The sequence below is a fragment of the Sinocyclocheilus anshuiensis genome, unplaced genomic scaffold, assembly GCF_001515605.1.
Source record: "Sinocyclocheilus anshuiensis isolate Anshui unplaced genomic scaffold, SAMN03320099.WGS_v1.1 scaffold697, whole genome shotgun sequence".
NCBI classification, from domain to species: domain Eukaryota; kingdom Metazoa; phylum Chordata; class Actinopteri; order Cypriniformes; family Cyprinidae; genus Sinocyclocheilus; species Sinocyclocheilus anshuiensis.
In genome coordinates this window covers 1,011,241-1,033,948 of record NW_015538036.1, presented here as the reverse complement: position 1 = coordinate 1,033,948, position 22,708 = coordinate 1,011,241, and the positions used below count along the sequence as shown (strand labels likewise).

At 38.2% G+C, this 22,708-nt stretch overlaps 1 protein-coding gene across 4 annotated transcripts in view; it reads left to right on the top strand.

Annotated features, from left to right (window-relative positions):
• LOC107680668 (rho-related BTB domain-containing protein 2-like) overlaps positions 1-16,741 on the top strand; it is a 48,708-nt gene extending 31,967 nt beyond the window's left edge. For all 4 annotated transcript variants that reach the window (XM_016476697.1, XM_016476692.1, XM_016476684.1 and 1 more), the window contains 9 exons: positions 791-894; positions 4,031-4,216; positions 5,451-6,252; positions 6,376-6,595; positions 7,916-8,034; positions 14,875-15,025; positions 15,420-15,508; positions 15,719-15,824; positions 16,514-16,741. In XM_016476697.1, the coding sequence (XP_016332183.1) occupies positions 791-894; positions 4,031-4,216; positions 5,451-6,252; positions 6,376-6,595; positions 7,916-8,034; positions 14,875-15,025; positions 15,420-15,508; positions 15,719-15,824; positions 16,514-16,695 (1,959 nt within the window). In that variant the 3' untranslated portion in view covers positions 16,696-16,741. The remainder of the gene's footprint in view (positions 1-790; positions 895-4,030; positions 4,217-5,450; positions 6,253-6,375; positions 6,596-7,915; positions 8,035-14,874; positions 15,026-15,419; positions 15,509-15,718; positions 15,825-16,513) is intronic.
• Positions 16,742-22,708: the final 5,967 nt, after the last annotated feature.

Sequence of the window (22,708 nt, the reverse complement as noted above, 5' to 3'; positions counted from 1 at the left end):
TCCCCGCCACACTGTGCACTGTATATACACACAAACACAAACGCGCGCACTTAAAACTTACATTAACTAGTGTAATTAACTATTATTGTTATATTATTTATGTTACATTATTTAACTATTTTTGTTATATTCTTTTTTTAAATATGTACGTATAATCAAAACATTTCAATTTTAAATAAATGTGGTCTTTTTTAATTTTTATTAAAAGAATCCTGAAAAAAGTATCAAAAATATTAAGCAGCACAACTGTTTCCAACATTAATAATAAATCAGCATATTGTTAATAAATTTGAATGATTTCTGAAGGATCATGTGACACTGAAGACTGGAGTAATGGATGATGAAAATTCAGCTTTGCATTACATGAATAAATTATGTTTTACAGTATATTCAAATAGAAAACTGTTATTTTAAATTGTAATAATATTTCACAAGATTACTGTTTTTCTGTATTTTTTATCAAATAAATGTAGCCTTTATAAGCAAAAGAATCGTCTTTAAAAAACATCAAAAATCTTACTGATCCCAAACTTTTGAACAGCAGTGTATTTATACAGTAACACATTTTGTGAGATATATAATTTATTTGTATATGCATTTGTAAGTGTTGTGTGCAATTATACATATTAAACTCATTAAAACGAATATAAAATGAAATATACTAATAAAATATTTAAAATAAGAATTGTATTTAAAATTTAATTGACTTAGTATTACATTGCACAGTAGTATGAATATAATGTGTTTGCATTGGTGTACTGGTACAATTAAACAAAAGTGTTTTGTCTAGGTGCTGGAGAGGTCACGAGATGTGGTGGACGAGGTCAGTGTCTCCCTCAGGCTGTGGGACACATTTGGAGATCATCACAAAGATAGACGCTTCGCTTATGGCAGGTCAGTTACACAATATGGAGCTGGATTTGAACTCATAGTGCTCAGTGTCATGGCATGTGTGTTAACCACTAGGCCATGGCACACTAAACCCCTTGATACACAAACACTTGACGTCCCACAATACAGTTCCTCAGATCAATCTTCTGTTTTTTTGTTCTGGTGTCTCTCCACTATTGGCTGTGGCATGTGTTGCCCTGCCAAGGTTTGGTTATTGCCCTGATCCTCCCAGCTGTGAAGGTAATGTGCTGTAAGCCTAGCCAAAGAGTACTGCGTGGAGGCTCTTATTCTCAGCGCAGTGGAGGATCAGTGGATCAGCAGTGGTGCTTTGGCTCAGGCCAGTGCAGCAGATCACAGTAGCCGCTGAGCCAAAAAGTGAGATGGGGTCAGAGAATGAGGGAGATTGACACTGCTCCTAAATTCTTACAGTACTTCCCAGAAGTATTTGGACATCTAAGTCACACTTCAAATATAGGAATCTCGTTGCATTAAATGCACAATATCAAACAACATGGCATCTGCAAACAAATTATGCTATATCTGATGCAATTAGAGTAATTTTTAAATACTTTTTAGCAGATGTATGAGATTCCTTCAAATAAATTTTTCTTAATCATAAGTGTTTTTCAGTAAATGCTATTAACCTGTGGCATTTTGTGTTACCAGCTCAGATCTTTGACCAAACAAAATACCCACACATCAGATAAACTACCATTTAAAGGTTTGCGGTCAGTAAAATGTCTTAATGTTTTTGAAAAAAGCAGCCATTACTCCATTCTTCAGTGTCACATGATCTTTCAGAAATCATTCTAATATGCTGATTTGCTGCTTGAGAAAGAATTTTTATTATCATCATTGTTTAAAACAGTTGTGCTGTTTTATATATTTGTGGTTTGAGGAACTTTTGATGAATAAAAAGTTTAAAAGCACAGCATTTATTTGATATAGAAATATTTTGTATAATGTCTTTCCTGTCACTTTTGATCAATTTATTGCATCCTTGCTGAATAAAAGTATTAATTTCTTTAAAAAAAATCTTACTGACACCAAACTTTTTAACAGCAGTGTACTTGGTAGACTAAGAGGTCCTGACAACTAAGGTTTTGATTATATAATTCATCCAATAATTTAACAATGTAATAGCGTTGTGAATGTGGTGTGTTTGTAGTATGTACTTGTGTGGCAGACAGAGAGAAAGAGAGCGGAAGACAGAGAAATCTGTGTGAATTAATCCACAGGATGTGTGTCTGAGATCAGACACGTCCAGTGTGTGTGCACAGTACTGAGGCAGATGCAGTCAGCTGATAAAGCACTATTAATGGTGGTGCCCTGTTATGGAAACACAAAATCAGGTGACCTTCACCCCTGGTGTCTATTACTTAAGCTAAATATACACCCACACAGACACATTTAACATTTCTTGAAAATGTTTATCAAAGCCTAGCTGAGGCCATTAATTATTTGTGAACGGGAATTGACAAAACACATTGTGAAACTTATTTAGAAATCTCTGGAGGAACCATGACTCAGCGGGGAAGCCCTGCTCCCATGGGCTAACACATATTTATACATAAATATATGCATCATGCATGCATATATAGAAAAAGGTCATTTTGAACAGATTGGTAAATCAATGTTAAATTACCGTGTTATACCATCAATGTACTATGCTTTTTGTCTTCTTTGTTGTTCTCAGAATGTTTAGACTTATTTATATATTTAAATATGTGTCTGTGATCAAGACACTGTTTACACTAGTGTAGTCAAGCAGACACGCAGTCAGGAGTTTGAACTTAGACATGCTCTACATATCTCTACAGAACACCACACGCACTGATTACATAACACAGTCCTTTATGACCCTCAGCACTCGCTTCTACAGCACAAGCGGTTATTATTCACTGAGAGATGGTGAATGGTTGTGGATAGATCTGCAGATGTGTTAGTCTGTGTTTTGTTTTTTTATTTGCCTTAACTCTGACCCATTTCCACATATTCTTGCAAACGTTCCCATTCCCACATACACACACCAGCAGAAACACAGACACTGGGATGTCGACTTTGACCCCTGGAGACAGTAGGTTTATTTGCACATATACTTTAGTGTGTCTTAGTTTAGTAAAGAGACTTAAGGCCCATTCACATTAAGCATGATAACTATAACAATAAAGATATCGTTTTAAAAATGGTTCTAAGAATAACAGAGTCCACATCACAACTAGAGGAACGATATCATTGGAATCGCTTTCATTATGTTTTCAAAAACATGGGAATGGGCAAATATGGGCAATCCTATTGTAATGCTAACATTACCATACATAGAAAAAATCAAGTATTTCCAAAGGAAGTAATGTTATAATGGTCCAATTTGGTAATTTTATGTTTTCAGGAAATTCCTTTGTTTAATCATCACACATGAGGTGTTTGCCAATAATAAAACAACATTTTTGAGAAAGTACCTCTAGATTTTCACTTTATTTATCAATAAGTATTTTCTAGAAAGATTATAACTTTAGAAAATATCTTAGAAATGTTGTCTGAGAAACATTGGCTGTCATATTATATCTATAAACATGCACATGAGCACCATGTAAATGCATAACTGTGATAAAATCTGCTAGACCAAGTCTGTTTACATTTCAACAACAATGCGGTGCTCCATTAGTCATTCTTGTGTATGCTGGTCTCACATGATGAGCTTGTGAGTGCAGCTGTGAAATATGACATGCTCGGACATCTCACTATTATACGACCAGCGCTGGTTATTGAGTCAGACGAGATGCTTTAATGACTTGCACAACACCTTGTGTGCTCACACATTCACTGGAAGAGCACACATGCATTAATACACACACAATCTAACAATCATTAATCTATTTGGCTGCTCGCTCACTCACTGTTTCTTTATGAAGTTTGTTCATGCCTCTGGGAAAATGGTCTTACCACGGTTTTCATTTCACAAAAGACTGATTATGATTATTTGTTGCATTTCACAGTTTTTATTCCAAAAACAGTGATTCACTGTCCACTCTGTGTAGGATGATTAGTGTCCAGGGTTTGCCAATTTCCTGCCTATTACATGATTTCTTCGGATGTATTCTCTTAAAATAAACCGATTTCTTTCTCTTTGTGTGTTTAGATCAGATGTGGTAGTGCTGTGCTTCTCTTTGGCCAATCCGAACTCCCTGCGCCATGTTCGCACCATGTGGTTCCCTGAGATCAAGCACTTCTGCCCCCGCACCCCGATCATCCTGGTGGGCTGCCAGCTGGACCTGCGCTATGCTGATCTGGACGCTGTTAACAGGGCTCGCCGGCCTCTGGCCAAGTACGGACCACATCCTACACCCACTCGTAGCACATATTCTGTTATTAAACTTCAGCATGAAAAGTTTTTTAGGGGCTTCCGTTTTGCGAGGGTTATTGTATTGTTATTGTGCTTTTACGTTTGTAGTCAGTTCTGTAAATGTAGAAATTTTCTGTATTTATTGTTAATAATGGATTTGAGGACATAGTAATTCATTTAGGTTTATATGTGAACAAACATTTTTATTTTGAAGTGAAAAGTTCAAGATAGACCCTCAGAATTGGGACAAAAGTCTCCCAGTGGCATGTTGCTGCTGCTGTTACTATAGTTTGTTAAATAATTATTGAAATTCATGGCAGTATTTGTAATTAGTTATTCTTTCTGTTGTAAACATCTTTGCTATTCCTCATAATTTAGGCCGATCTAAATTCATAGTCTGTTGCTATTATGGCATCCCTTTAATTAAAAATATTGGCCCTAATATCATTCAACATATATCTATAAATCAGTTTTGTAATAGTTTAGATTGACAAAATGGACACATTTACATAGAATACAAATCTGATTATGTATTATAAATAACTTTTAAAAAAATCTAGAAAATGAAAAAGAATCAGATATATTTTACACCATCGTTCAAGTTTAGGGTCAGTAAGAATTAATTTTTTTTATACTTTTAAAATATGAATACTTTTATTCAGCAAGGATGCATTAAATCAAAATTGATTAAATGAACTGATCTGTGTCTGAAAAGTGACAGTAAAGACTTTTATAATGTTACAAAAGATTTCTATCTACAGTAAATAAACTTTCAAAAAATCCTAAAACAATGTATCACAGTTTCAACAAATATATTAAGCAGAAAAACAGTTTTTAACACTTATAATAGAGAACAGATAATAAGAAGAAATGTTTCTTGAGCATCAAATCAGCATATTAGAATGATTTCTGAAGGATCATCTGAAACTGAAGGCTGGAGAATTGGCTGCTCAAAATTAATTTCAATTTGAAAATACACTAAAATAGAAAACACTTCTTTTAAATTGTAATAATATTTCACAATATCTGTTTTTACGGTATTTTTGATTAAATCAATGCAGCTTTGGTGAGCATAAGAGACTCACCAAACTTTTTTTTTTTTTTTTTTTTTTTTAATTTAAAAAAATGTTACAGACCCCAGACTTTTGAATGGTAGTGTATATATTCTGTCTGGCTTTAATAATGCTTTCCTTTTTTTTCAACTCTCTCCTCTTAGACCCATCAAGCCCACAGACATTCTTCCCCCAGAACGAGGCCATGAGGTCGCTAAGGAACTTGGCATTCCATACTATGAAACAAGCATCGTCGCTCAGTTCGGTGTAAAGGATGTGTTTGACAATGCTATCCGTGCTGCGCTCATCTCTCGACGCCACCTTCAGTTCTGGAAGTCCCATCTAAAGAAGGTTCAGCGTCCCCTCCTCCAGGCCCCCTTTCTTCCTCCCAGACCACCACGACCTGTGGTGGGCATCCCTGATCCTCCTTCCATTGATGGAGAAGGTCCAGACTCTCTTTTCTGCCAACCGTTGTGTGCAGACATCCTGTTTCTCCTCCAGGCCGGGGCCACTCATGTCTTTGCCCATAAGGTGTACCTGGCCACTTCCTGCTCAAAGTTCTATGACCTTTTCACTATGGATCTTGGAGAGGCAGGGATGGAGCAGGAGGGTGAGGAGAGCTCAGAGGGAAGCGAGGAAGAGGAACAAAGCCGAAGAGGAGCCAAAGAGCAGGCTGGGCGTACCAAGAGCCTGGACATTGATAAGGAGGGTGAAGGAGGCACTAGGGGTTCAGATAGGCTGCTCATGTTACAGCAAGGCTCACTGAGGACTTCACAGAGCGATAACGCTCTGCCTGCCAGGGGCCAGCCCTCTATAGGACCCCTGGGAGCAGGCCGTGCTCTTTTGGGATGGGGGCGTGGTTTCTTGGGGGTATACCTAGAGATGGTGGATGACCCTGTGACAGGTCGGCCGAGACTCATGACAGTAGTGTCAATGGATGATCTTATTCAGAAAGGGCCTTTCCAGGTAAGAACAAACTTAAGTGACACGATCGATAGCATGTTTAATAAGATTCTCAATCGATATATCTATAAAGTTTCTATGACAGTGTCAAATTATCTGTTATCCCTGTTAACTCTGCTTTTTCAGGCAGTGCTGCAGTACCTTTATACGGGTCACCTGGATGAGACACGTGGGGATCTGATGCAGGTGGCCACCATCGCCGAGCTTCTGGAGGTCTTCGACCTTCGTATGATGGTGGCCAATGTCCTGAACCGTGAGAGCTTCATGAACCAAGAGATCACCAAAGCCTTCCATGTGCGTCGTGCCAACCGCATCAAAGAGTGCCTGAGCAAGGGCACCTTTGCTGGTAGGCAATCTGAAATCAGGGTCAAACATTATGTATTATATATATCTATGTGAAGAAGCATTCATGTCGGATCTATCTAACAACCAGAACACAGTGCGTACAAGGAAACCCAAATGTGACCCAAATGTCCTGGCAAATTGTAATTATCGTATCCTGATAAATTACCCTGCTATCTGTTGTTCTATCCTTTTACACTGAGAAGCTGAATCAAGCCTTTTCTCCAAACAAAAATAACCTTTACCAAGCAACTTAAAAGCTGCTGTTGAGGGAATGATAAATTAATGGACAGTTCTCACTGATTTTTTGTCTAATTAACTGTCCTAATTTGTTTAGTGCAGACTCTTCAGGAAGTTCTGGTGTTATTGGGTAGTTAATTTCTATTACTTGTCAGTGTGTCACATTCTAAAGGCTTTTGTAGTGACACCATTGACTTAAGTCTCATGAGTTCTATTTTCAATTCCAGAATTCAGTGGAATTGAAATAGAATAGTTCATACTCTAGAAAAGTCCATTTGTTTTTCCTTTCCTTCATTCAGTCTCTTTGTTGTTTTTAAGGAAATACCCAGTGGAGTGCTTTAAAATATCCCTTCATTGCTGTCAGTGAATATTTGCATATTGTGGACGTGTTTGCTTTTCTGCTTTGTGGTTTCTGTGTCGCTTACTCTCTGTTGATGTCACGTCTCGTATGTTGTGTGCATGTTTGTCATAATTAACCTTTTTCAACACTCCTTTATTCTCCACTTACACCTGTTAATTTCATTGCATCATCTGCAATTGTCATAATCTCATTACCCAACCATGAAGGTGCTTCTCTCATGTTTGAAAAACAGAACGTTTTTCATCTCCGTTGTGGCCTGAAGACTACTTGTACATTCCCTATGGGTATGCAGAAGTTTATAAACTGAATCATTAGAGATTTATTTGCAGTAGTAGAAATCTGCATTGAATTGAATTAGGTGCTTTTTTCCCCATCATGCCCTCCTGATACCCACAGCATACTGCTAAACAACCTGTCCAACATCATCTGTTTTTTAACAAAGTTAGTGAGCCACAGTGAACTCGTAGAGTCATCCATGTCAGTCGCTAAAGAATTTGCTGCTAAAATAAATTTGCCCACTATATGGTCCCAGTCTGGCCTTCCCTTCACATTTTCTGTCTTCTTATCCTTATCAGCCTTGTCAATCTGTCTATTTATTATTGGTCTATGTGTCTATCTGTCTCTTCGTCTGTCTCTGTGTTCGTCTGTCCGCCTGTCTCCCCCTCTGTAGCCTCGACTCTGTGACACACGCCGAGCTGTGTGCTCTTTTCCTCCCGGTTTTAGATGTGGTGTTTCGATTGGACGACGGATATCTGCCAGCCCACAAGCCACTGCTCATCTCAAGCTGTGATTGGATGGCAGCCATGTTTCGTGGATCCTTCATGGAGAGTTACATTGAGGAGGTGAGCAGAGATTTTAGTGATTCATATTTCATTAAAGCAAGAGCATGGCACTATCTATGCTATATATACATACACATACACAGTATATATACATTTTTTTTTTTGCACGGACAAATTTAGTCTGCAAAAGTTTATTTTGTGTTACTGCACTGACAGATGAAAAAAAAAAACTAATTGTGCAATAACACGAATTTGCAGACTAAAACTGTCCATTGTCAATAGTGTAGCGTATACATAAAGGCAACTTTCAAACCAAGCATCTTTCTATTGGTTCTATTCTCTAAGCATTGACTAGATACCAAAGTACCAGTATTTTTGACATCAGTGGTCTACGTCATATGGGTTTGATTTAGGCTCAACACATTTCTCAAAGTTTCACCTAAACTTATTTATGGAACCACAAAGTACTAATACAAAGTACTATTAGTTTCAGTCACCTTGATCCTTCCTACCCTGGAGCTCTGACAGATCCTACTAAAAAAGTGGCACAGGTAGTTAAAACTAGGCCGCCTCTATGACAGCCTGACCCACATTGATGCAGCTGCGACAAGAGACCATCTCATCCATATGGATGAATTAACAGCCCCGCAGTACTAAACAGGCCTCTGAGGAGAGTGCTCCAGGCAGACTGATGCTGAGACTTTAGAGGAGGTCCTGTGCCAGCGGGAACACATGCTGAGATATATCTGCTTTGTGTCTGTGCTCCCATATTCAAGAGAGGCAAACTAGAAAGGGTCTAGAAAGATTTATTTGCAGCGATTGAGATTGTAGAGCAAATTTAGCATTTGGACTAGTTTTGACATCATGTTGGAGTTATATTAATATATATTAATACATTTTTCTGGTAAAGTTAGATCAAGTAATTATTTTCAGTCTGTATTATGCTTATTTCATTGTCATGTAATTTGCTTTTGCAAAACAGCAGTTGATATATATTGATATGATATCTTTAGATTATGCATGTGCTCATACCAAAACACCCTCATACAAAACACGCTCACATCTTTATGTGTGTTTCAGTGCATTGCTGAGTTTATAGTGACAGGAAGTTTGTTAGATTGGGCACTTCCTCTAGTCATTTCCTCAGCACCGTCATGTGAACGTGTACAGGAAGTTTTTGTGTGTGAACCTTTCATAGATTTTTGGTCTCAAAGTGGTATTTAACTAAAACCACATGATAACCATTCCACACAGTTTTTGATTTGATTTACACTTGTTTTCTATGGAATTATTCTAACATATCACAGTTTCTTCTTGGCATAAATTTAGCTCATGTATTTTTCATCCAGAACTATTAAGTCAGGTGTCAAAGGTAAGGTTTCGCTGTATTCCTTTCGGAGGCCCATCTCACCTGCACATAACTCTATCCAGGTCTATCCCGTGCACGCTCTCTGATTTCCTTGGGCTACCGGCTGTCAGCTCAAGTTCTAGAAAGACAAGCTCCCTAAGGGCAGGAACTCGGGACCAAGCTGACCAACACCAGAGGCTGAGAGTTATAAGTGTCCAGGCCTGCCGGTGAACAGGATCACCCTGTATAACATTACAAGCATTACAGGGAGCTAGATTTACAGCACAAGAACAAACTGATGCAGGACATAGGATGCTGGCTGCTTTTCTATTCTGACAGCATCGGCTGAGAGTATGTCACATAGAGATCAACACAAGGTGGCCAGAGACAAGTAAACTTGGTTCTGCTTTGACGAGCTTGACATGCTCTTTGCTCAATCGTTGAATTTTAAGGAGTATAATAGCATAACAAGGTTTGATTTTAAATGGATCCTCCACCCAAAAATTCAAATTCTCTTACCCTCATGCCATCCTATATGCATGTCTTTCTTTTTTAAGATGAACACAAACAGAGATTTTTATAAAAATGTAACGCAAATGCCCTCAAAGCTGGCATTTCACAAATCACACAAAACAAACACGACGGTAGTCCATAAGACCCCAGTTGATAAATCAATGTCTTCTGAAGCTTACTAGAGTTTTGTGTGAGAAAAATACTAATAAATACTAAACAGAGTGGAAGTGCAGAGGACCGTCACTACTTTTACAAATTTAACAGTGCGCTTGCATCACGCTTCACAATGTGCTGATGTTCACATCAAACGAACGTACATATGACAGTTGGCCAGAAGTGTTCATTTATAGAGGTATATAAAAGTTGAAAATATTAGTATTTTGACCACACACCACTTTATTTTTGCTTTAGAAGACATTGAATCATCAATTTGGTTTTATGGATTACTGTCGTGTTTGTTTTGTGTGTTTTTTTAAGTGTCAAAAGTGTTGAGGCTCTTATTCACGAGACTTATGTGGACAGATTATTTTTCAAAAAATTTCTGTGTTCATTTGAAGGAAGAAAGTTATATACATCAGGGTTAGGAAATGAGAGATCATTTATTTTTGGGTGGAGTATCCCTTTAATGTCTATTTTGGTATTAAGTGAGTACAGTAATTATCTTTGAGGCGGTGCTACTTTTTTTTGTCTCTTCTGCACAGAGCATATTTAATGCAAGATGTTTTGGTGTGTTTTCAGTAGAAATCTCATAAGAAACAAGAGTTCACAAGGAGGGAGAGATTGGGTTGTTTGGTTATTGACTCATAGCAACCAAGTTTATTTTTTCTTTTTAAACTCTTTGTATTCTACCAAGCCACTTGAAATCGTCCCTCTGGTGCCTCTTTCTTGGCACCTGAGCAGCAATCACTTTAGAAGTGTTCAGTGGGCTTTGTAAATGTTAAAAAACTAAGCCTGTTCCATACATTACTGTAATGATGCAAGGCAAAGAGCGGCCAAATGACTTTGTCCTCATCTCCTCCAGTCTGGCACAGTAGGCATTGTAGCGACTGGTTGTTGTGAACACTGTGCTATTTTTAGAATGAGCTTGTGAATAGAGTGAGCCCTTGTCACTGTCTGTGCAGCAGTCGGCACAGAAGGTGTTGTATAACCAGATATAAAGCCCTTGCAAGACCTCAGGGTGGCAAATATTTATAATGTGTCATTCAGTTGAGTAAAGCTGATCGTTCGCCCATAAGTGGATTTTTCAGAGTCTGTACTCAAATGTTTCTTGTCTATTGCTGCACATTATTGTTGCTTCAGTTTGTGACGCACAGAGTCAAGAGTTGTCCTTGATTGATCTACCACATAAAAGCTTTACTCTTCTAGTCCTGTGCAGAAATATCTCAAGGTTTTTGAGGTTAGGCAGCACATACTTATTACTGAAGACAACTTAAAAAATCCATATGACATCTACACAGCTTCTGTATCTTAATGTTATTTATAGGTCTCTTTATGTTGTACGTTTACGTTGCATGAAGCTCAATGTGAGTTAGTGATGCGCGGATGGCGGTTATATCCGCGGGCGCTGCGGATCCGATCAGGCAATTGACAATTCTGTCAACTGTCCTGAAACGCGAGCTAAAGTCTTCTATCGCAGCGTGCAGCAGCTCTAAATGCGTCGATGTGAAACGAAAGTCAAAGAGAGAAGACCCGGTACAGCTGAATCACTCACGCTGTTTTCATCTGATGGTTTGTGTGGATTTATTTACTCATCTAACCTACACGCTATATTGAATAAAGGTTTTGCAGTAATTTCCCTCATTTTAAAGTCGAAAGCTGCGGGAATGAGTAATGCGATGTATGCGCAATCCCGCAACGAAATTCAGGATCTGATTAAACATACTTCTATTATACAGAAAATTGTGAAATAGATTTTCATGACTTTCCAAAAACTTTTTGAGTTTATTTATTTTTACAAAACGTTCTAGGCCTGGAAATTGCTGTTCAATTACTTTTCCAGGTTTGTTATGACCGTACGAACGCTAATGTCATGATCGGGTGCGGGTCGGGTGCGGTTATCTAAATCAGACAAAAATACAGGTGCGGGCGGTTGGCGGGTGGATCATTTATTTGAAGCTGCGGATTCGGGTTACGTTTTAGCTCATCCGCGCATCACTAATGTGAGTACACTCTTCAGTAAGTCTTGCTGGTCTATCTCTGTTGTTTTGAACATCCTGCTTTTTAAGGCAGGAAGTGTCTGAACATACGGGAGACGCTCAGGTGCCAGAATTCCTTTCAGCAACATCATACTTCTGAGTGTGATTAGCGCAAGACCGAGCGGAAGCTCAAATGTGAGAAGCTGTCACATTTTCTCTGTGAGACAAAGATGAAGTGAACACGGAGACAATGAAGGCGGAGCCTGTGGTTGCGGTTTACACTGCAGTAACTTGTTAGTTGATGAGAAAGAGTCTGGTTGCTTTTGAAAGGTGACCACTTCCTCCGTAACACGCATTCCCTTGGGTCTTGACCCCATTTTCTTCTCAAGGTAGTTGCATTGTTTTTCTCAATTCTTCCTCTTCCAAGAAACAACAAATTAACACAGCATATTAATATCACTATTTAATTGAAATTCCGGTCAATTAAAAATAAAACACTAAAAACTAGTGAATTTAGGTATCAAGTTCAGTATGAAAAGGATATTTATTTTGCAGATTGTTAAAGATTACATTTAATGGTGCATTCAGTAGTTCTCCGGCTAGCATAAGCATTGGTGTTCTTCATATACTTTAAGTACTATTGAATGCATATTAAACAGTCTTATATATACAGTACACTCTTTCTGCTAAATCTAGAATTTGATGTGTTTGGATTTGTTTGCTTGTGCTTAGAGGATTGAGACAATATTTCCATTCACTCACAGCACTATTGTTATCTTTAGGTTTTAATAGGAAGTTGCCTACTGTGTCCCCTCTGCGTCTTTTAAGTCTGCCCTTTAGCCATAATGAACGGTCATATTCACACTGACATTCTGTTAATTGGCTTTGAGACAGACAGGTGAAGGGCACTGCTAGGCTTCAGAAGTACCGCTGAGCGTCATCTTGCCACCCCCCAATGTACCATCTCTGACCTATAGAATCTGTGTCAGCTTGCGGTCGTTGTTCCCACAACCTCCTACTCATGTGGCGGAAGCAGTACAGATTCTGTTGTGATAGTTTTTGTGGTTTGATGCATTTAAGATCAGTTTACCGCACAACTCACTAAGCAAGAAGCAGAAGGTCGGTGCAGTTTAGGGTAAGTGGAACTGTCTAGTCATTCCTAAATTGGATGTATGTGATCAATATTATTTGAAACATTATAAAGATGTTTGCCTGTGATTGGACAAATCCCTTCACAAGATGCTAGTGCTAGTGTTTTCCAAGCATCTGCACCCTGTAAGTGTTCAGTCCTCAAGCAGGGTAATACTAGAGGCAATTAAATCCACTGCATCCTGTCCTAATTCACAGAGGAATAACTGCTTAGTCTGAGCATGGCGACGGCATAAGGAGAAGGTTGCCATGGGCTGATTCACAGTCTCTGCACTTTCCTCTTTGTGTCCCTGCTGAAAGCTCTCCCTTAATTCATTGGCCGTTCCTTGGAGCTGAAAGAATAAGCATGCTTTTGTTTGCTCTCCACCCTCCAGCCAAAGCAGAGTCAAAACAACAGCACTTCTACCTTTAAGCTTGGGTTTACGTGATTTTGGTTATGAATGGTGTTGGACATGGGCAGATTAAGTCATGTGTCATGTATGCTCCTAACTACACCATGACATTACAATGGCACAACAATTGCAACTTTCTGTGAAGGATGATAAAAGTGGATTGCACTGTATTTGTGAAATGCACTACTGTTTAAAAGTTTGGGGTCAGTAAGATTTTATATTATAATGCTTTCAAAATTAGGAAATATTATTACAGTTTAAAATAACAGTTTTCTGTTTTAATATATTTTAAAACGTAATTTATTTCTGTGATGGCAAAGCTGAGTTTTCAGCATCATTACTCCAGTCTTCAGTGTCACATAATTCAGAAATCATTCTAAAATACTCATTCGCTGCGTAAGAAACATTTCTTATTATTATCAATGCTTGACATTTTTGTGTTTCCTCAGGATTCTTTTATGAATAGGAAGAAAGAACAAACTAAGAAAGTTTAACAAGTTAAGAAAGAACAAACTATTTGTCATAATGAAACTGTCTTCACTGTCTTTTCTTTAAAAACATCTTATTTACCCCAAACTTTTGAAAGATAATGTGGCCTTGTACTAATATGATGTACATCCATTCATTAAAAGCAGAAGAATACAGTATTTTTTAAAAGTTAAGAGGTTATAAACAACATAAATAAATTGGTGCACCAAGTGGTTGTTTTAAATATGTTCTGGTGGTGACAAAATTTGCCATATCAGTAAATGGGAACAGAGTCTTGCTTAATGTTGTGTATTTGTTCTGTAAAGCATATTCTGTGTTCACTGTTATATGATGACAGTCTCTCCTGTAGGCTGGCTTGTTGGCTCTTGTTTATGCAGAGGCCAGGTCTCCCGTAGCGACAAGCCCACAGAGTTATTTTTCCACAGCTTTAAGCTGAGACTCAACGGTTTCACACAGTGCTTTAATCTCCTGAAGGATGAAAGACCCCTTGTGGTGGCCACTGCCCTCGCCCTCCTATCGCTCTGTCAGGCCCCTTCCTCCACGAGCCTTTCTGGATACGTTCATCCCTTTCTAACCGCTTCCTTGGCCACTTTGGGTCCTGCCATGTCAACACGAAGGCCTCCTCTAATGGTCAGCGGCCAGGACCATGCAGGTCTCAATAGGGGAGAGGTGCTGAGCAGATTGTTTCATCCCTGGATCAATCTGCCTCTCGAGTTTCCATGTCCTGGAGATGAGCTATGAATAAACATTCCTCAGCACGGGTTATGAAATCTTTTCACACAAACTTTTCTCAATGTGGGCTTTTGTTAATAACTGTGAACTTGAAATATTTAGGCTGTTTTTTTGCTAACCACCGCTCCGTTTCTCTTTTTAGGTCTCTATCCCCAACACCAGTTGTGCCTGCATGAGAGCCGTTCTGGAGTTTCTGTACTGTGGTGTGTTAACACCTTGTCCTGAACTGGAGCCAATGGACCTTATAATACTAGCCAACCGCCTCTGTCTTCCCTGCCTTGTAGCTCTAACAGGTAGGTTTCAATAATGGCTCTGTGTGTATCCGAAGGCAGACAGTATACCTTGAAAAACCACTGTACAATTCTGTGGTTAATGGGCCTGGAGAGGAAAATAATCTGAGATCTTATACTTTCAGCATGAATTTGTGAGCCAAATGTTGGTTAATATTACAGATGATAGCATTTAAGCTCATCAAAGCTACTAGACATGGTGCTAACTAGCAAAATAAATAAACAAAAATAAATGTTATCTACAGCTAAATATTATCTAAAAATACACCTGTGAAGGTGAGAAATTTTTCACTGTTGACGATTTTGTTGTTATGGAGTATTTTGCAAATTGTTAACCATTAAGCCTCATGGCTGACATATTAACACTTGTTGTGTGGTGTTTTGCCATGGTCTACAGAGCAACATGCCGTTGAGGAGCTGTTGCAGTTGTCCGTTAAAGGGGTGGACATTGATGGCCATGTGCTGGCCTATCTGGAGATGGCTCAGGTAACATTAATAAAGATGAAGCAAACAAAGCCTTTAATAGAATGCACTGAGTAATGAAGTGGCAATATAACCAATGGCGCACATTACAGAATTACCATTCATTCATAGCCTACTTTATTCTAGTTCAAAGGATGAACAGACTTTGCTTTTCAAATGAGCCTCATTGAGAGAAATCATGCTGTGCCAACTCTGCTTTTCTGTCTGCTGTAGTTCCACAATGCCAAACAGCTCTCTGCCTGGTGTCTGCATCACATCTGCACCAACTACAATAGCGTTTGTCGAAAATTCCCTAAAGATATGAAGACTATGTCTCCTGGTAAGAAGCAAGAAGTGCTTTTGTTCATTTATTTATTAGATTTATATTATGTATAAATGAAATAAATTCAGCAAGGATGCACTAAATTGATCAGAAGTCACAGTAAAAACATTTTATAATGTTAGAAAAGATTTTTATTTTAAATAAATGCTGTTCTTTTAAACTATGCAGCCTTGGTGGGCATGAGACTTTCAAACACATTAAAAAATTGTACTGTACCAAACTTTTAAAGCAAGTGTCTGCATGTGTATATCAATTTAAATATCTATGTTTATTTACTTATTTATTTTGCAATTCTAATTTAGTACTTAGTAAACCTTATTCTCTTCAATTGAATTTTTTAAGTAAATACAGCTAAACATCTAAGCAACTTGATATATATCACATATTTATGATTCAAAACTTTTGCCACTGGGATAAAAAAAAAAAAAAAACTTAGATCAAAGACAAAATAAAAACAAATTTTAAACCATTTGCTTTTTTTGCTTTAGCCATAAAACTTTCCAAATTGAATCCGAATCTGAATACAACACAATATCTAGCATAATATCATACTTCTCAAGTAAATGTCTCTTGGTGTAAGGATTTTTAGCTATTTATCTTTAGATGAAAAAACAAGATACAAATACTGAGCAAGAAAATGATTTTTCCACTGTATTTCCTTCATCTTGCTTTTTTTGTTCTTCCAGAAAACCAGAAACACTTTGAGAAGCATCGCTGGCCCCCTGTCTGGTTCCTGAAGGAGGAGGACCGCTACCTCCGTTCTCAAAAAGAGCGAGAGCGCGAGGAGGAGATCTTACGCAAGCAGCACACCAAACGCAGCTGGTGCTTCTGGAGACATCCATCCTCCTCAGCACCCCACATTTCCTGAAGGTCTGCCTCCATCCATCCATTCAAACCCCCTGTACCCCTCTCCCTCATCTCAGTCCAGAGGCATGTAACCAAGCCTGGGGAGCCCTGTTTCTGTGCATCCATCCCGACTGCTGGAAGTGTGTCTGGGTCTTCTCTGCCTCTGAGCTTTAACCTTCCCTCCCGCGTTGGGCCTTAGCGGGCTGCCCGCCACGAGAGCTCAAAGCGTATGTGTCATTAAATGGGAGACAGCTCGGAGAAAGTCTCAAATCTTTCTCACTCTCGATGTTACATGTTCTACTGTGCGAATGCAACAGGTCTCGCCGCAGCATCACACAGGGAACGCCATCATTGCAGTGGCCTGCTTTCGCCTCTTAAGACTGTTATTATTATACAAGACCACACACACACTCACACCAGCACCCCGTCTGAGCGCTGGCGCCCAGGCACACGGATGCTGCATGGTGCTGCTGTGTCGAGCTTTTCTCTGTGAGACCTATTTCTGGGAAAACCGTCATGTTCAATGCCTACAAGCTGAAACATAGCTTAGCTTTGAATACAACTAGCAACTAAAATGGTGGCAGGGATATATATGGATATATATATATATATATTTAAATAAAGGGGTTATTGCCCTTGCCTACCTACATTCTCACTAAAAACAATTCTCCATTTTGGATCTTCCATTGCCCCATATTGGCTCTGAATACCAATTGTGTTGCCTACTGAAGAACTGTTTTTCAGATTGCTTGTCCTGTTCCTAAAATTTGCTCATGTGGTAGAACAGAAGGGGTGTGTAGTTCAGGTCTGTCACTTACTAAAAAACTCCAGGCCAGCACCAAAGACAGACATACACACAGACAACTCATTCAAACACAGACGCCTTACCAAAATCTGCAGAAACAAAAACTTGACAGCAAGTAAACTACAAAATTAGGGCTATTTTACCACTGCCAGGAGAGTATTAACAGTCACAGCTGTTATATGACGTTCTGTAGATTGAGCTTTGTGATATGACCACTAGCAAGCTCCTCCACTTGCTTGCCTTTCACCTCCACCACTGGGGGACGCCCATGCCTTCTGAGTTTACCCTGCTTTCGAAAGTATTAGCTACTCATTTGTTTGTCAATCCTGTTTCAGATCTTCACATCCTTGTGAAATGCACTCATTTTTGTAGCACTACTTCAATCTTAGCTATTGGCGAACCAATAAGTAGGTTGCAATGTTTGGTATTCCTTCGCCACTCCCCTCTGTTACTCCTCTGCTCCTCTACCTCTGCAGTTAGCCAAACTGAGGCAGAAACTATCGATCCACTTCCTGTAGTGTTTGATACGTTGCAATGTGATGCTTCACTTTGCACTTTACATACGCAGATACAATCGGTGCTCAGGATTAACCTGCTAAATGTCACAGCGTTCAACCATTCACCCATTATATCTTTAAGGGGCGGTTACACTAGACTTTGAGCAACAGTTGTGATGTGATGTCACGCTATGTGGTGTCTTTAAAAAAAAAAAAAAAACAATTCTGCAGTGATGCGAACCTGCAAATTTAAAGTTTGTGTTTGTTTAATTCCACTAAGCTGTCAAGCCATGACGTAATGATCTTCTATTGGTCACGTCTAAACATGATACAAATTTGCAGGTCAGAGTTCACCAAACTTGGAACGTTGTGTTTCCAGTATCCAACATTTGCATGCGTATGAATGGAAGGAAAAGTGTAGTGTTACCGCCTCTTTACACGAGTTTACCTGTTTTGACAATCTTAATAACAGAATATCCCAACATAAGCTGTAAATCAAAAGTGTATCCTTCTTTTTTGATTGAAAATCTTTCGATTTCAAGCTTTGAAACAGGTTTTGTGGTTAAATTGACAGTGATATGCTAACAGCCACTCTCGGTTTGGTTCCTCTTTCAGACGTGCATGCGCTGTGAAGTGTTGTTAGCATCCGTTTGCTAGAGTCTGTCTCGACTGCCTTCCATCTGAAAACATGAGTGCCTACGACCATTGTTACACTTTCCCTACATTCCAAGTATTTCTCGGTGAAGCATGTTTGTTTTGCCTGTTTCGTGCCTTTTAACAAAAGTGTTTTTAATAACTACTTTGGAGGTGAGTGAGAAATCGGAGACATTTTAAGTTTTCCATGCCACCCTTTTTCTATTTCTGGCTTTCTGATTTCGCTTCCTCAAGGCTGCACCCTGCTTTTCACACCAGACGAGCTGAAATCATCATCAGCTACAAAAATAGACACGCAGAGAGCCCATGTGCTCAGACAGGCCGATCTGCACACAAAATAATAAATAAATTACAAAAAAAGAGGGAAACGGAGAGCAGACGCTGTATGGATGTATGCTACCATCTTCACTCGTAGGGGCACTTTTGTAGGTTCATCCCACTAAGATGCTGTATTTATAGGGGCAGACAAATAAATTAATGTTTATAGATGCCGCACTATGCCTAAAGGCTTAATAGTTAGTAAAATAACGAATGTAAGACCTTAGTGTGTATTTGCAGACTGGCTCTGCGATAAATTATGTACTTAATCGCAGCTCTCCTGTCTGCCCCTTACAGTTAAAGAAGAACAATTCGAGAACACATCAGCATGCTTGTTGGGATGGAAAACGTTGTTGGGCTTGTTAGCACTTTTTGTTCTTTGACTATTTGCTTTTGCACTTTTATTTTAGAGTTGGTCTGCCTTTGATGTGCATGGCATTGACTGTTTCTAAACTACGGCTTTTGAAAACATTTTGTAGCATGGAATGGTTTCTTCCATTAAAAAGGTGCTCCTTATGGCCCTACGTATTTTGTGCTTACGTAAAAAAAAAATCCCTCATACTTACAAGACTTTTATGTCGGTTGCTCAAAGTCTTTGTACCTTGTGCTTTAATCGAATTTGCCTTCATTGACTTCAAGGACATGTGATGTGTTTTTCTGCTGAAATTAGGTGGTTTAGTAGATTTCAAATAAACAGTATTAGAAAGGTCTATTAGCCCTCAAAAGGATTGTTCAACCCAAATGCAAATTCTGTCATTTGCTCACCCTCCTGTTGTTTCAACATGTTTTATATGAATTTATTTCTTCTGAAGAACACAAAAGAAGTGTGTGGCATCCATGAAGTCAAAGGCATCCAACTCAACTTTATTGTATGGACAAATTTTTTTTTCAAAACATGTTTTTTATGTTCCACAGGGGAAAAAAAGGTCATACAAGTTTGAAATGACGTCCGGGTGAGTAAATGACGACAGAATGTTCATATTTGGGTGAACAACCGCTTTAAATTGAGAGATTGACTTAGTGACTAACAACAGGAAAGACAGTATAACTGCTTGCTGAATATGCACTTTAGCTTCAAATTTGATACAAATTATATTCTTTGTGGATTTTCTTTCAATTTAACAAATTGTAAAGTATTTACCGGTGCACGTTTACAGGCAAGATGTGCATGAGAATGGTCTAAGCGCTAACGTGTATGTAATTATAATTTATGAATAACAGTAGCTTTCATTAATAAGGAATTATCATGCACTTTCATCATGTTATTGAAAAAAAGAAATAATTAAAAAAATCTGAGCCCTTATTACAACTTTTAAAAAGTCCATCCAAAACCCTTACAGATACTTAATGTTATACTAAATGTTTATCATGTTCATTATTAATGACACATTGTGGTTGTAGTTCTATTTATTTAATAACAGTTCAGCATTAGAATCCCACTAGTTTAAAAGAAACGTGAGAGCACTTGAGAATTGTGGTCTATTGTTGTGTTACCGTGCCTTTAATTGAAAAAATAATCTTTCTGAAGAGAGGTCACTGCCTTTAGTTTTGATCAAGGTAATTGTAGTGCACTAACACACACACACACACACACACACACACACACACACACACACACACACACACACAAACACAAACAACACCACAAACTTTAGCTGATAGCCATCAGACCACTGTAGGCCTATTGCTGCATGCCTGTGGCCAGCATGTAGCAATACCCTCTGTTCTTTGAGTGATGATGTGAAATATTTTTATGCTTTCCCCCCTAACATTTTAGATGTTTTCATCAGTCTTTGATAGTGCTGAGCTGAGTGGAAACCCGTGCTTGTTGTGAACAGTGATTATAAGCGTTTGGTCAGAGGCACACTTGCACCCTCTTCAGTCAACTGAAGGTCAAGGTTTTATTTTTTTTATTTTTACAAGGCTAAAGGTAATATAAATTGGTGTAGGACAGGGGAGATATGTTACACAACATTCTTTTTGGAATATGACTTTGGTTTAGGTGTTTTTTGTTTTGCAAAATACTAATACCAGAGAGCTGTTATTGTGATTGTCTGATTTTTTTTTTAATGAAAACACTCAATATTAGTAATAAACTGGAAAGGTTAATCACAAACCTCCTGCTTGTAAAATTAACAATCTGACCTCAGGTCATAGGCAGAGACCACTTCAAGCCCTTGTTAGTTTCTTTGTTTCAACAGAGGGACTCTCCAACCAACTTCCTTTCTGTGCTCTGAAATCCACCTTCATCTGCATGAAAGAAAAGGGCCGTATTACTGAACAACATCTGTCAATTATAGTGGAGCACTTGTATGCCCTTTGGCAGACACTGTCCCTCTTTCCACTTGTGGTGAGGTGTCCTTGCCATTTTTTGTCTTCTTGAGGTGAGGTAGGTGTCACCGACTGTTGACCCTACCCTTGACCTCTCTTCCTCTTTCAAATCTGTGACTATTTAAAGCTGTTTTGCACTTTGTGGTTTTCTTTTTAACTTCTTGATTATTGTTTCTGATACCTGTTCTGTAATCATTGTTCTTGTTCTGAACCAGAAAAAGCACACAGACACACACACACCATACACACTACTAAGGGCTTTTAAAATATAAAATCAGAATGTTTTGCTGCTGTTGCAAAAAAGAATAAAGAAAAAAAAAAAGTTTTACTGAATCGTTTGTAATATTTTTGAACAACTGTGATTTGTACAAAATGGAGCAAAAAAGGGGTTGGAAAACGATTTTCTGTTTCAGTATTTTAATGTTTGCTTGGCTTTTAATAAAACTTAACTGAACTTATTTGAACTCTTTTATTTGTGTGTGTTTTTATTTGCTATGAAATGTTAACTATTGATCATAAAAATTGTTACATTAACACATTTTAATATAATAATCATTTAAAATACATGTAAAAGAGTATAATTGAGATACACTGTAAAAATTATTTTTCAAAGTTGTAAATAAAACAAAGATTAGCTGTATTGGAGTTTAAAAAAAAACTTTCAGTCCTACTTCAACATTTCATGTTTAATTCAAGGATTTACTTCTGTTTTATTTGTTATTATAAAGTTACAAGCAATTTCTGAGTGAAAATGATTTCAAAGTAAATCCTATACCATTTTTTTCAGTGTATCTTGCACATAAATGGGAAACGTACACACTTTTATGTAAGATTTGTACAGGTGATCAGCTCGTTATGTGGAAAGTCAGTACTGTAAAATGCCCTACAGAGGGAGACATACACAGTTTTAAGCGTTTCCTCTCGTCAAACTCTATAATAAATATATTTACCTAAATATTATATATATATTATATAATATGTCACATATATTTCTGCATTAGAAGTATGACCATTTTTCCATGTACTAATAACGTGTACTGCTAGTTGAGCTGCTTAGGTTTGTTGCAGAAGCACTACTTTTATTCAGCTGGCTCTTCCTTTATGTCTCTCCTTCACAAAGTAGCAGACAAAATGGCTGAGTCATCCCAAAGTGACTGCCTTCCCTCCCCCAGTCCCTCAGTCAAACGCCTGAAACAATCAGATCAAAATGTCAGTCCCCAGAGGTGATTTAATAAAATAGTTGTAGTATGAGGTTTTTTGGTTGTCATGCAAACACAGACATAGTAATGATTTCCATAGGACACGGTGGTTGCAGTGTTGCATTGTTTGAAGGAATACACATCACAGGAAATAAGTCATCTCCATGCACATTCACACACACTGCAACATTTCCAGTAACACTTTGAAGGGGCAAAGCCAACACACATGCT